The sequence below is a fragment of the Lactuca serriola genome, chromosome 6, assembly GCF_051521515.1.
Source record: "Lactuca serriola cultivar US96UC23 chromosome 6, Lser_US96UC23_V15, whole genome shotgun sequence".
Classification (NCBI taxonomy): Eukaryota; Viridiplantae; Streptophyta; class Magnoliopsida; order Asterales; family Asteraceae; genus Lactuca; species Lactuca serriola.
Genome location: NC_136413.1, coordinates 47,792,349 through 47,808,104, shown reverse-complemented (window position 1 = coordinate 47,808,104; position 15,756 = coordinate 47,792,349). Strand labels below are relative to the sequence as shown.

Sequence of the window (15,756 nt, the reverse complement as noted above, 5' to 3'; positions counted from 1 at the left end):
TGGGTGATAAGCAGGCTGGTTCCAGCAACATCATTTTAGTATGAGCGGCAGAGTGGATAGAACAGTTATAGATAATCAAAGTATCTTCAGAAGTCGCTGGAAGCAACCAGTAGGTTGCGATGGGGTGTAGTGAACGGTGGGAGTCCGGTAACTCAGATATCGGCAGATTAGTTGGACCAGGATGGTCTCAGTGCATCTGGTAGGCGGAAGAGGGGCAACAGAATTTTCAGTCGGAGGAAGTAACGTTAAGGAAATTATGGAAACGAGAAGAATTCAGTATGCACCAACAGTAGTGACCAGCACTGAGAGTGGCTGGAGTAATGGACAAAAGGGTTAAAGTCACCAGGCAGGGTGTTGAGGCGGATTGCAGGTCAGTTGACCATAGAGAACTTCGAAGACGAAGTTTAGTTTAAGTGGGGGAGAGTTGTAACACCGGAAATCAAAAAGGTCAAGAAAGGAAAGGAAAACCCTAAGTTAAAGAGGGTTGACTCGTCGAGTTCAGGGAGGAACTCGGCGAGTCGGAGCGGGATTCGGGTGTAAAGTAAGTGACCGACTCGGCGAGTCGGCAAATGGACTCGGCGAGTCTGGTCTGGGTTGGGAAACCCTAATTCCGGCACTTGGTACCCTATTTAAGCATCTTATTCTCTTCCCTAGGGCTCATTTGCGGCCCCTATAGTCCAGAACCCCAAACCCTAGCCACCAAAATCGTTTTTGGAGCAAGATCTACCCTTGGTGAAGTAATTTGGAGCTTGGAAGAGGAGAGATTCATAGTGGTGCAAGAGGAGGCCTTGGATCCAAAGTTGGTGGAACTTCTTAGAGCATTTGGAGGTAATGAATCGTTATCTTTGGCTTTCTCCTTTCTAGAACCATCTTTCATGGAGTTTTAGGGTTTCTTTGAGAGTATGTCCTTTGAGAGTATGTCATGAGAAATTGGTGCATAAGCTAGATCTGGAATTGAAACTCCAGATCTAAGCTCTTTTTGGATCGAAAATGCAGAAAGCCATGTTAGTTGCTATGCAAAAGCCTTTCCCCATGAGTTGAGTTCTTCTCTAGCTTGGTTTTTGGTATTATGAGGCAAGAAGCACGTAAAGTTAGCAACTTTATGTTGCTAATGGACTCTAGGAACCCAGATCTATTGTTTGGAGCAAAGGAGAAGCTCTGTGACTCGAAATTATGGAAATGCACGTATGGACTCGGCGAGTCAGGCTAGATATCAGACTTAAATCGCGTAGCAACTTGGCGAGTCACATGGGTGGACTCGGCGAGTTGGATGAAGTTAGGCAGGAACTCGACGAGTTGGAAGAACAACTCGGCAAGTCTGTTGAAGATTGCCTTGATTTCGGCGAGCCTGTTTTTGGACTCGGCGAGTCAAGTCGCGAAACCCCAAACCCTTCGAGTTAAGACTCGGATCAGTGAGTTGAGTGAGGACCCAGTGAGTTGGACAGGTCAGGACTCGGAAATCAGTAGACTCGGCGAGTCATGGTTTGACTCGGCGAGTCGAGTTGAGAAGGGAGGAGGTTTCTGAGCTCATGAACTTGGCGAGTCAGTAGGCTGACTCGGCGAGTAGGGTCAACCTGGAAGGTTGACTGTGACCAGGACTTTGACTTTGACCAGAGTTGACTTAGTTGACTTTTGGAGGACTGTCAGACTAAGTGTCATATTGATATTGGTAGCTCAGAGAGCTAGAGGAGCAGCGGCTCAGAGGGTTGTCGGTTAGCAGCCAGAGGGTTATGAACAAAGCTCAATAGTTCAGGTGAGTATCCTTCCAGTAGGAACGGGTCTAAGGCCACAATGCCAACCCGTTTAGTTAGAAGTAGTTTTCGGACTTCGGTCCGATGCAGGGGACAAGGTCCCAGCCAGTTCCAGACTTCGGTCCGATGCAGGGGCAAGGCCACAGTTAGTTCGGACCTCGGTCCGATGCAGTGGGCAACGCCCAGTATGTGCTTTATATGTTTGTATGGTGTGTGGTAGTTTGGGGGAGCTCACTAAGCTTCGTGCTTACGGTTTTTAGTTTTTGGTTTTAAGTACTCAGTTTTCAATAGAGGAGCTCGGAGAGGTTGCAGTGTACACACCATAGTCAGTTAGCCTGGAAATGTTTTACTCTGATAATAAGTTATGTTTGTAATTAATATTATGAAATTATGTTATGACTTATGATACGGTCTTTATAAATGTGGTTTTAGTAATGTTTGAAAAGAAAATTTTTAGTCGTGAAAATTCGGTCGTTACATTCTCGTTGATTATATGCCTAGCTAGAGAAATTATCTAAAATATATTAATTAAACTTTTGTCAAATGTTTTCATAACCCACAAAGAAGATGCATACACTCATGTCAAGTATGAGTCGCAATACAAGAAAATGGATCATACCAGTGGGTCAAAAAATAGAAATATTATTGCATGTAGGATTGTAAATTTTGTGGTCAAAGTCATTGTAAGTTATCCACTTATCCTCCACTTCAGTTCTCTTAAAGCTCACTGAAATTTGAAGGATATATGGCCGGCATGCTTTAAGGAAAGTCGTTACTAGTTTGTTCTATATCTTTCTCAAGTGTTCCATCATGCACATCTTTAACTTTCATTGTTTATTACGATGAAATTTTCAGTGTTTTTTAAAGTCACTAATAGCATTATTGGACGAAACATACAACACAAGTTTGAGAAAACCCGGACCAGTTCCATTCCCTTGAAGGAGTATAATTATGGATCCCAAGAACATACCATATTCTCATGAATTCCAGGTACTTGAGGCGTCTTGCCCAAATATTACAACAGAATACCTACGTTCCCTATGGAGTCTAGTATACCAGTCACATCAGCAAAACCAGTACAGCAAACCTATGCCGTGGATTGGGATGAATATAGCATTAGCATCTCTGCTTTGTGTCCTTGCAATGGTGGCTGATTTATTACATGGTTTGTGGAACAGAAAGCTATGGTTTCCATGTAAATATTTCAGTCTGAATGCTGCATCTCTCACTGTGATAGCTGTTGCAATAAAGCTACCCATGGATCCAAATAATCTAATGCCAGGTGATGTACACCTGACTGCAAAGCTTGGAACCATGAGCTTTATGTGCACCATCATGGCGAATCTATTGCCTTCTCTAGCAACCAAGGACGACAAGGAACTTGTCTCAAACGTCATAGCTTTAGCTCTTCTGGTAATCTCCTTGGTTTTCAATTTTTGCATTCAGATATCCACGGGAATTCTATTTTTTACTCCTGATGCCGCATTCTACCCATATAAAATATCATTCCTGGATAGAGTTATTAGTATAGGCGGCTTTGTGGTTCCGATACTCATGTTGCTGATAATATATGCATGTTCATCTTTAGCAATTCTAAAGTCCAAACAGATTCTAGAATCCAAATACCAAACAGCTAATCAAACAGCTTTAAAGGATCCAGAGCTGAAAGCTGGAAGATTAACTGTTGTGAAGCTAAAGCAGTATGTGAGCAACTACTGGATCATGGCAGGAACCGGAAGCCCTCAATTTATGACAGCTTGCTCTATTACAACATCTGCTTCAGGGGTAATATGTGCTGCAAGCACTCTTTATTTTTCTTATTGTTTTCAATTTTCAACTTCTACTTCGTCGAAAGGACTATAATAGGTCGGATTATAAGTATTCAGTATTAGTGATTTTAATGATACAATCTATCGGAGTGATACTGGGTACAATTGCCCCGCTTGCCAGATGTTTTGCAACCTTAAGCTTTGATTTGTCAATAAAATGGATTTGGAAGCATGTGAAGGTTTCTAAAGTAGAGAGATACTGGACGCACAAGTTATATGACTGGAAACATAGTAGAATACCATTCCCATCGAGTAGCCGCAAATGCAAGATTGTCATCCAGCATTTGAAAATCCAAAGCCTCAGTATTTGTATAGGATTTCAGAAGTCAGTCGTTGTAGCATGCAAGATGATAACCATGATTACAATTCTCTTTTTGATATGTGTCTTGTGTTGTCGCCGTTGTTGGAAGTGGTTAAAGGCCATGTTTATTAGCACATTGTAGTGGGACAGTCGCAACAGGCCAAGGAGCAACCAGGAAAAGATAAAGATCTCAGGGGGTATGTGTTGCAACTTCAAGAAGACGTACAGTTTACTGAGAGAACATTGAAACGCTTGTTAAAATCTGTGAATCGCTTGATCCAAAAGGCAGAAAAACAACAACCAACGAATCTTATGAAGCTTCTATCAGAATCTCGAGGTTTTGAAGGACTTGCAAAGTTCGACAGCAATCATGTTCCTTCTTTACTTTCAGAAGAATATGTCAATTGTTGGTCTTTGCCTTTGGTAACACTAACATCCATCGCCATGTCTCTACCGGACATCCAAAAGAACATGGTCGATTGCTTGCTAAATGGTGTGAGTGAGGGTCTTTTATATGTCACGCTTGTTGAAGAAAGCCTCAATGCTACTGATCATGATCATGTAAGCATTCAAAAGGCAGCTGAAACTTTGTGGGTAGAAGTTGAAGTGTACCACAAATGGTTAGGAACTAAGCTGCCAAACCCTAAGTCTAAATTAGTGAATACACCGGGGCATATTCTTCAGTGGTTGAGGGATAAGGCTAAGAAGAAGGTCATGAAGGTGGAAAGTAAGGATATCAGAGACCGAAATGATAATTCCAAATACAAGTCTATTTGTGCCAATTCAATGTATCGTATCACTGAAACAATCTTGCTCAACGTCTACCACGAGAACATTGATCAGCAGGTTAGCCAAGAGGAACTATTTGCACATGTGTCATCAATGATCGCTGATATAATAGCTGCTTGTCTCACCAACTTACCCCAAGTCATTCTAATGAAATGCCATGAAAGTGTCATAGAGAAAAGGGAGGCGAGTGTTCAAGCTGCAGCTCAACTTCTCGGCGAGACTATACAGATAATCAACACCCTTCAAGATCGTCAACTTCCAAGCTTGAATCCAGACGAGTTGGCGTTTATTAACAAGTGGTGTGCTCACTTAAAGAATCCGTTTCCTTGACAAACATTTCGGTTCTGCAAGCAACCAGGCAAGTTCATAAACAGTTGTCATAGTTTCTATTCTCTAAATATGTAGAAGATTATGCTTTGTTTATTTGCTTTCCTATGTTTCTTAATATTTGAGACTGTGCTGGTCAATGGTCATCGTGCATGGGCCTTCAAAGTCATTGGAACCCTTGCTCAAACATTATATATACTGTTGTTTCAATCGCATTATATAGACTTGTTTCAATATATATTTGTGGTGAAGTTATCCTCTAGTGTCATTTATCTACATGGATGGGATTTTTTCTACCTACTTCATTACTCTTCTACTAATTTTAAATTCTAACTAATGATATCACCGATGGTTAATATTTTTATATAGTTTATTTATTTATTTAAATTTAACTAATTTATCCTAATGTAAAATGTTTTATAAGCCCTTCACTCATTTTGTTAAACACATATCGTGTTTAAAAAGTTACAAACAAATTAACGACGGTCAGGTCTCTTTTTTCTATACATAATGTACTAAAAATTTATTATGTCATAGTTATTATCTTGGTCAATAATTAATAAACTAATTTTATAACCAAATTAGTAAGTATGGTTTGATGTTTATGTGAAAAAAAATACTATTGGACGTTTAAGATTCTAGAACTTGAGTTGACCCCAAGATCTTGGGATGAGTGATTAATTATGATTGCTAGTTATGAAGATTCTGAATACTAAAGTGTTCAAAATCTAAGATATGTGATTGGAATAATGTTAGTGATTTAATTGTTTCACGATGACGAAATGTTTGAAAGTTTTTTAAGATGCTCAAAAAGTATATGTACTTTGATACTATGACTTGAGATGATTGGTAATGGTGGTGGTGACAATGGCGGTGGCGATTGTGGCAGCATTGTGGTGAATACTACGGAGACGATGAAGGCAATGGTGGTGTGTAGCCATCGATCAAAGGAATCTCACGCCTTCTAAAAAGCTGATTTGAATCTCCTATCTTCAAAACTGACACTCTCTTCTATTTTTGAGATCTAGAGGTGGTAGAGATAGTGGCGACAAAGGTGGTGGAGACGGCAGTGACACCAGCAGCGCCGTGGGAGAGCATAGGTGAGTTTGCGACCTCGATTATGGCAGTTGTGGTCGTGGTGGAATTGATGGAGTTTTGCATCAGTAATGGTGGAAGTTGAGGTTCCATCGTAGGTTCTGATTCTAACTCAGAAACTTCCAAGAATTCATCTTCTTCATCATCAAAGGGTAGTGTTTGTGACTGGGATGACTTATAAGTAACTTCTTGTTTGTGTTTGCCATCAAGAGCAGTAACCATCGATGGTGGTGAACAACTGTTGTCATGACCAACGTTCTTTCTCTGTTCCAAGATAGAGAAGTACATTTTTCTCCATATGTCCTTCTCAGCCTCCATCTTTGCTTCCATGGTATAGTGGAAAATCTTTCTTAGTCTAGTCTAGCACTCTGAGTCTATCCCTCTCAACCTCTCTGTATTCATCTCTTTCTTCCCAAGCATCAACTGCTCTGATACCAATACCAATTGATAGGCCCTGATACTTTCTTGAACAAGATATAATTTCCATTGATAATCATACTATAAACTGATAAGATAAATGAGAGATTTCCCATTCATTTGAGAGGAATGAACTTTCTAAGAAGAACAAAGTTTTTAAAAACATAATTCTTAGCTACACACTCCCTAAAACAAAAGGAATGATTGTTTATAGTACCACTAGAGAAAAGACTCTTTTTCTCTAGTGGTACTATAAGCAGTCTTTTTGTTTTAGGGAATAACAACCAAAATCAGGTGTTGTCCTCACTAACATTGTTGCCACTCAAAAAGGCTGCAGACTCACAAATGAAAATTAAGTAAAAGACTAAAATATCCTTGGAAAAATACCAACCTAACAAGAAGGAATCCATTGCCTTTATTCCCTTGTGCTATGGACTAGTAGAGTCGATGCTTATCACCAAATTAGGTCTGATTATTCTACCCCATCTTGAATTTGTTTTTATATCTAGGAACACATATGAGCATAGCCCATCCTGCAAATTCAGCATTGGAAAAAAACATGAAGGAGGTGTTGGACACGATGTTCAACACATTCTTTTGGGTTGTATGGAAGCAAAGAAACAACTTGGTTTTTAACAAGATTCAGAGGTGTTTTTTCTTGATTGTCGAGGTGCATTAGGCGTTCTGGCAGTTAAAATGGAAGGTTAAATTCGATAGAAAGCTTCCATGGAAGAAGAATTGGTGTTGTAACCCTGGTTTACAACATCTTTTGACCTTGTACCCATAATATCTTGCTAGTAGACCTGTCAATGGAATGAGTTTTGACCTTAATTCGCTCCAAACCCTTAACAATTTTACGGGTTTTGATTTTAATTTTCGATTCGTTTACCCGTTTGCGACCCATACCCTTTTACCCTTTTATTAAATGGGTTGGGTATGGATCATTGTCGATTCGCTCCATTTATAACCCGTCTCACTTAGATATATATATATATATATATATATATATATATATATATATATATATATATATATATATATATATAATGCAACTTTATGTAAAGTAAAATGTAATTCTTATTTTATTGGATATTGAGTATCATGTAATGTACATATTTTTTAAGTATAAATTCTATATATATATATTTTTTGATAAATATTACTTTGTGGCACACATCAAAATTGTTAAATTATAGTATTGAAAAATAGTCGTGTTAATGAGTCGGGTATTATTTGAATCGGTAGATACAGGTATGAATTTGATTATATAAAACCCTGAGGGTCATTGGATCGGGGTGAGTCATGTTTTTAAAATTTTTAAAGGGTTTGAATTAGGGTGATTCGCTTCAAACCCGCCTCATTGACAAACCTACTTGCTAGTTTTTCGCCTATTAATAAAATTGTTTTCTTGCTATAAAAAATGTCGCAATACGAGGCATAACTGTGACATGTAAATTTTTTTTTTATTGACGACGAATGCCCATTTGCTAAGGATATTGATTAGAATTTTCTCTAATTAACTAGATTTTTATGTTTTCATTCGAGTATGTTTCAATTTGAGCATGTTTCAAAAGTAGATGGATTTTTTTCTTGAATTGCAATTTACACACAATAGACATAACTTTGAATATGACACATAATAAACCTTCTCGTCATATGCCTAGCTAGAGGAGTTATCTAAGATATATTTTACTTTTGTCAATTTGTTAGTTTTCATAACCCACAAAGAAGATATATATATATATATATATATATATATATATATATATATATATATATATATATATATATATATATATATATATATATATATATATATATATATATATATATATATATATATATATATAGGGGAGAGTTCAATTGAGAAAAAAAAGGTTAACAATGGGGGAATCATTCTCAGCCAATCATTTATTTTTGCCGCAAAAGCCTCCAACGTACCGGCGGAAATGGAAAACGAATGCACATGTGTTTTCCAACATAACATATTTCCTTAAACTATGCTAATCATTACCTTAATATATACAAAAACATAGTTTTTTCATTTTTTTTTAAATTTTTATAAGCTATTTATATCAAAAAATAATTTTAAATATACCAAAATTAATAATTTTTTATTCTCTACAAATAGACATCCATATTGATATAGTTTTAAGATAAAATATTTTTTTTTACAGCTATCGTTATTCATAAATGAATAACAATGCATCAAGTTTTATTACAGTACATTCGTTATTCACTTATGAATAAAAAATATGATTTTTTTTTACAATCTAAGTATCATTCATATATGAATATAACATATAATAAACATAGTATATTCATATTTTAATATTGGACGATGAATTCACTTGTGAATATTAACATAGTATATTCACTTGTGAATATTAGATGGTATATTGACTTATGAGTATTAAATGATATTTCATATGTGAATATTACAGAGTATATTCACTTGTGAATATTAGATGATATATTCACTTATGAATATTACGCAGTATATTCACATATGAATATTACAAGGTATATTCACTTATGATTATTGAAGGTATTTTGACAAATATATATAATTTTTATATGTTATTCACATATGAATAACACATAGATTTGCATATTTGTTTTGTGTTTCTAATAATCATATACTGATTCAGGTGAGAAAACATATTCATATGTGAATATAACGTGCTAATTTAGTTTATGCATTTCATCAAATAGTTGGAGTGCAAACAAGTAAACTATTTTAAAAATGTTAAAAACATCAAGTTATCAATTCCAAATCATCATATATTTCCGATTTCGACTTTAGATGCGACATCCTATCTCTGATCGATTTCTCAATTTGATTTTGATTTCCGAAAATCCGATTGGGAACCTGTGATTACCGATTCTAAGTCCCTCAATGTCGACTGTGACTGCGAGTCCAGAACTCCGATTCCAATTTCATGAACAGCGAAAAAATTTCGGTTTAGTTGAAAAAATCTGGATGATTATTGAAGGTTGGAGGAAAAATTTTGATGATGAACGAACAGTTATCGAATTCTCTATAGTTATGTATTTGAGATTGAAGGTTATTACGATATTTACAAGTTTGCCACCGTGTCTTTTATGCTTAGATTAAATGAGTGGCTGAGAATGATTCCCTCATTCTCAACCTTTTTTATTTTCTTAATTGAACCCACCTCTCTCTCTCTCTCTCTCTCTCTATATATATATATATATATATATATATATATATATATATGCCCGCACTCATATCAAGGTTGAGTCGCAATACAAGAACATGGATCATACCAGTGACACTACTACAAAAAAATGGCATTACTGATGACCAAAACCGTCAGTAATCCATCGCTACAGGCTTTACAGACATAATTGCGACAGACCCAAATGCACCAGTATCTTTTTGGTAATTGCTGTGACGAATTTATGACAGATACAACAAGTTTTAGCGACAGATACTTCCATTGGTAATTAGTAACCGACATAAATATTTTTGCAACAAATTACCGACGAAATGTGCCTGAAACAGTTACCGACGAAATAACTCGCTAATGGATTACCGACATATTGTCTATTACCAATGGATTTTGGTATTATAAAAATAATTTTTATAAATTCATGAAAAATTAAAAAAGAATTATATATTTAACAAAAAAAATCTTAAAACATACATCATCCATATTTTAAAACCAACAAATATAAAAATACAATATTCGACATACATTGAATCCATAAATTTCATATCCGTATTCAACATTAAATGCACAATACTAAAATCTAGTAGCAATCTACTTTTTTAAAGAGGTATCGAAAGTTTCATCTATAATTCTCAAAAACTTCAACAACTTATGGAGTATATCCTTCTTGATTAGCTTATGGATTCCACACCCCTAGAGATATATTTGTATATTGTCAAATATCATAAATGCCCTTCAGTGTTGACAACAAAAGGTAAAAAGTAAAAAATGAATGATATTAATGAGTACTAATTTGATAACGCGTAAAAGATGTGATTTTATGTACAACATTCCTCCATCTGAAGTTTGAATAAAAAATAGTTAATGATGAGAAATAACAATGTACTTTTATGAAATTCTTTTTTTTTATAGTTACATACATTAAACTCTAATAACAATAGGATTCTATTTTTGTTTTTTCATGATTATACAATGTACTGTAAGTTTAAATCATAATAGCAACCTATTTTCAATAGTAATAGCAAAATTGAAACATCAATGCAGACTTAGTCATTGTGGTATCCCAAAAAGTGCAGATTTGGTCCCTCAAGTTAACTTCAGTCTAAAAAACGAATTCAAACTACACTTTTTGAAATAGAATAGAGACTAAATTTGCATAGAAGTTTCAATTTTGGACATACCATGCGAATGAAAAGAATTAGACTTAAACTTCACTTTTTGAGATACCACAGAGACCAATTTTGCAATTTACTCTTAAACAAACCCAAAGATAATAGAGTCCGGATTGAAACCTGGTACATACTCCAAAGTAGAGGTGAGCAAAAACCGCACCGTAACTAAAATTAACTGCAAAAACCGCATAAACCGTAACCGATAAACCACAACCGCAATAAAAATCGATGGTGAGGTTTTCTATTTTTCAAAAACCGCAAATTTGCGGTGCGGTGCAGTTATTAGTTTTCGAAAACCGCAAAAAAACCGCACCGCATATATTATATACAATTTTTTATTAATTATTAATATATTAAATATTAAAAAGAAGACACTTTCATGGATAAAAGATGGATAAAATATTAGAAGACAAAAGCGTTTTTTTTGTTATGTTTAACTTTGAAATTGATGAAATTAGACAATTTTAAGATATTTATTGTTAATTAGTATTGATTTGACGTTTTTAAAATATTAATTGTTTGTGATTTAAGTTAATTGTCTTATACCTTATGGTTTTTTTATTATTACAATTAATATGTTTGAACTCTAAATTACGGTTAAAACCACACAAAATAACCGCACCAAATCCATGCAGTTAATAACCGCAACACAGAAAAAACAAAATCGCACCACAAAAACAACCGCATAACCGCACCGCAAACATAACCGCACCAAACGGTTTTGAAAATGGATTAACCACATTTGCTTAGAGGTGAGGTTTTGGCTAATAACCGTACCGAACAACACCGCTCTCACCCCTACTCCAAAGTTAGCACCTTTGTTGCAGTATAATCCCAAAATACTTTCTGGATGACAACAATGACCATGAAATTATATCATAATGCAAAAAATTCCATGATAATTTTTTTTCTTGATGTTGTACATACAAAAAACAAAAAGAAAGGGCTCCAGGAAGAAACATACATGCAATCCAACTTGTTTGTTTGTATAATCATTCTCCTTGTACAAGATAATGCAAAAAGAATGACCAAATTAATCAACGGACCATGTTATCCTTGTAAAGTGGTTGAACGGGTAATGAAGTCCGTATGGATAAAATATTATATAGATAAAAACTAATTTTCTTTTGGTCCAAAATGAACTCTCAAATTGATGATAAATTTGAAGTACATTTTACACTTGCGTATAGAAATGATGATAAACTTGAACTACACCAAAAAAATAAAAGCTTCACTATTATAATGGATAAAGTGTTTTATGCATAAAGAGATGGTAAACTTAAAACTACATTAGAAAATAATCTGAGTAAATGACCATTTTACCCTTTATTTTTTATTAAAGAGATACTAATCTTGAACTACATTAGAAAATAAAGCTTCCTCATTATCATGGAATGCATACATTGATCATTGATATCTCTTCTTTTGTCAATTCGTTTGTTTTCATAACCTGAAGATGTATATATGCATATATGCCCATACTCTTTAGGCGGTACCCTGGCCATCTAAGTGGATCCGCCAGTGAATTCAGGCTCTTTATTTATTTATTTTATCAAATAAGTACAAGATATTATTGGGATATCTCTTCTTCTCCTATTTCATTACAATATTGAGCTTAAACATTTTTGGCTATTTTAAAAGAGTTGTTATTATATTTGGACCGTAAATAATTTTGATTTATAATATAGTGTAGCCATATTTATTTCCGGGTTAGCAATGCAATATAAAAAATAATTTAGGCTTCTAGACGAAATTTTAGAGATACCCCGGAATACCAAGGACTTCTACGTGGATCATACGAGTGGGTCTAAAAATAGAAAATAGAAGCATTAATTATTGCATGTAGCATCGTAAATTTTGTTGTCAAAGTCATTGGAAATTATCCTCCACTTCGGTCCTTTTAAAGTTCACTGATATGTGGCCGACATGCTTTAAGGAAAGTCATTATTAGTTTATTCCATATCTTTCAAGTGATCCATCATAGCATTATTGGAGGAAACAAACCAGCTTCAATTTAAGCCATTCTGAAGACATACTCTGCACTCTGCTTCTCCTTAATTGCACTCCCTTACGAATATCACACAAGTCCCATTGATAAGAAAACCAGGAGCATGATCATGGATATCTACGGCAGATCAGAGCATGATCCGGAATTCCAGGTACTTGAGGCGTCTTGCCCAAATATTACAACAGAATACCTACGTTCCCTATGGATTCTAGTATACCAGTCACATCAGCAGAACCAGTACAGCAAACCTATGCCGTGGATTGGGATGTATATAGCATTAGCATCTCTGCTTTGTGTCCTTGCAATGGTGGCTGATTTATTACATGGTTTGCGAAACAGAAAGCTATGGTTTCCATGTAAATATTTCACTCTGAATGCCGCATCTCTCACTGTCATAGCTGTTGCAATGAAGCTGCCCATGGATCTAACTACTCTAATGCCAGGTGATATGGACCAGGCTACAAAGCTTGGAAGCATGAGCTTTATGTGCACCATGATGGCAAATTTATTGCCTTCTTTAGCAACCATGAAGGACAAGGAGCTAGTCTCAAACATGATTGCTGTAGTTGTTTTGGTAATCTCCTTGGTTGTCAATTTTTGCATTCAATTAGACACGGGAATTTTATTCTATATTTCTGAAGGTGCGTTCTTTTCATATAAAACACCGTTCCTTATTAAATTTATTTATGTAGCCGGTTGGGTGGTTCCGATACTCATGTTGCTGATAATATATGCATGTTTATCTTTATCAATTCTAAAGTGCAAACAGATTCTAGAATTGAAATACAAAACAGCTAATCAAACAGCTTTAAAGGATCTAGTGCTGCATGATGGAAGATTAACTGTTGCGAAGCTAAAGGAGTATGTGACAAAGTACTGGATCATGGCAGGAACCGGAAGCCCTCAATTTCTGACAGTCTGCTCTATTTCGACATCTGCTTCAGGGGTAATATGTGCTGCAAGCACTGGCTTCTTTATTTCACTTATGATTTACCGATTTCCACGTGTAGGACATCAAGAGGACTATAAGTCGGATTATAAGTGGTCAATGGTTGTGATTTTCGTGATACAATCCATCGGAGTGATACTGGGTACAATTGCCCCGCTTGCCAGATGTTTTGCAACCTTAAGCTTTGATTTGTCAATAAAAAGGATTTGGAAGCATGTGAAGATCTTTGAAGTAGAGAGCTACCGGAATCAGAAATTATATAATTGGAAATATAGTTTCATACCATTCCTATCCGGTAGCCGCAAATGCAGGATTGTGATCCAGCATTTGAAAATCCAAAGTATCATTCTTTGTGTAGGATTTCAGAAGACAGTCCTTGTAGCATGCAAGATGATAAACATGATTACAATTCTGTTTTTGATATTTGTCTTGTGTTGTCGTTCTTGTTGGAAATGGTTAAAGGCCATTATGTTTAGCACATCATGTCATACATTGGAACAACAGCCTAACGAGCACCTAGGAAAAAATGAAGATCTTAGGGGGTATGTTTTGCAACTTCACGAAGACTTACAGTTTACTGAGAAAACATTGAAACGCTTGTTAAAATCTGTGAATCGCTTGATCCAAAAGGCAGAAAAACAACCCAAGAATCTTATGAAGCTTCTATCAGAATCTCTAGGTTTTGAAGGACTTGGAAAGTTCGACAGCAATCATGTTCCTTCTTTACTTTCAGAAGAATATGTCAATTGTTGGTCTTTGCCTTTGGTAACACTAACATCCATCGCCATGTCTCTACCTGACATCCAAAAGAACATGGTCGATTGCTTGCTTAATTGTGTGAGTGAGAGTCTTTTATATGTCACCCTTGTGGAAGAAAGCCTCAACGCTACTGATCATGATCATGTAAGCATTCAAAAGGCAGCTGAAACTTTGTGGGTAGATGTTGAAGTGTACCACAAATGGTTAGGAACTAAGCTGCCAAATCCTAAGTCTAAAATGAATACACCGGGAGATATTCTTCAATGGTTAAGGGATAAGGCTAAGAAGAAGGTCAACAAGGTGGAAAGTATGGATATCAGAAGCCGAAGTTATGGTTCTAAATACATGTCTATTTGTGCCAATTCAATGTATCGTATCGCTGAGACAATCTTGCTCAACTATCACGACAACATTGAGCAGGTTAGCCAAGAGGAACTATTTGCACATGTATCATCAATGATCGCTGATATAATAGCTGCTTGTCTCACCAACTTACCCCAAGTCATTCTAATGAAATGCCGTGAAAGTGTCATAGAGAAAAGGGAGGCGAGTGTTCAAGCTGCAGCTCAACTTCTAGGGGAGACTGCAGAGATAATCATCGCCCTTCAAAAACGTGAACTTCCAAAATTGAATCCAGACGAGTTGGCGTTTATCGACAAGTGGTCAGGTGCTTACTTAGAGAATTCGTTTCCTTGACAACCATTTCGGTCTGCAAGTAACCTGGCAAGTTCATATAGATTTATCGTACTTTCTATTCCTTAAAAGAATGTAGAAGATTATGTCATTGTTTATTTGCTTTCCTTTGTTTAATATTTGAAACTGTGTTGGTCAAAGGTCATCGTGCATGGGGCTTCAAAGTCATTGAAACCCTTGCGCAAACATTATATATGTTGTTGTTTCAATCTATATTTGTGGTGAAGTTATCTTTTCGTTTCATTCATCTACGATGGCATTTTTCTACCACTTCATTAATTACTTATTCTATTATTTTTAACCTCAATTACTAAATGATATCAACAATGGTTAATCTCTCTTCATAAATTATTTTAATTAATTTAAATAATTTATCCTCATGCATCTGAAATCTCTATAAGCCTCTCATTCATATTGTTAAATATACATTATATCTATAATGTCACAAACAAACAAATAGGTATAGGTA

The 15,756-nt window shown here is 35.7% G+C and overlaps 2 protein-coding genes across 2 annotated transcripts; both read left to right on the top strand.

Annotated features, from left to right (window-relative positions):
* The first annotated feature begins 2,840 nt into the window (after positions 1-2,840).
* On the top strand, positions 2,841-5,000 carry LOC145059730 (uncharacterized). Its single transcript, XM_079007530.1, has 2 exons — positions 2,841-3,536; positions 4,032-5,000. Exons 1-2 carry the CDS (start codon positions 2,841-2,843, stop codon positions 4,998-5,000), a joined length of 1,665 nt encoding a protein of 554 aa, XP_078863656.1.
* A 7,863-nt stretch (positions 5,001-12,863) lies between these two features.
* Positions 12,864-15,530, top strand: LOC145058225 (uncharacterized). The gene is made up of 2 exons (XM_079006135.1): positions 12,864-13,242; positions 13,330-15,530. Exons 1-2 carry the CDS (start codon positions 12,990-12,992, stop codon positions 15,288-15,290), a joined length of 2,214 nt encoding a protein of 737 aa, XP_078862261.1. The 5' UTR covers positions 12,864-12,989; the 3' UTR covers positions 15,291-15,530.
* The last annotated feature ends 226 nt before the right edge of the window (positions 15,531-15,756 follow it).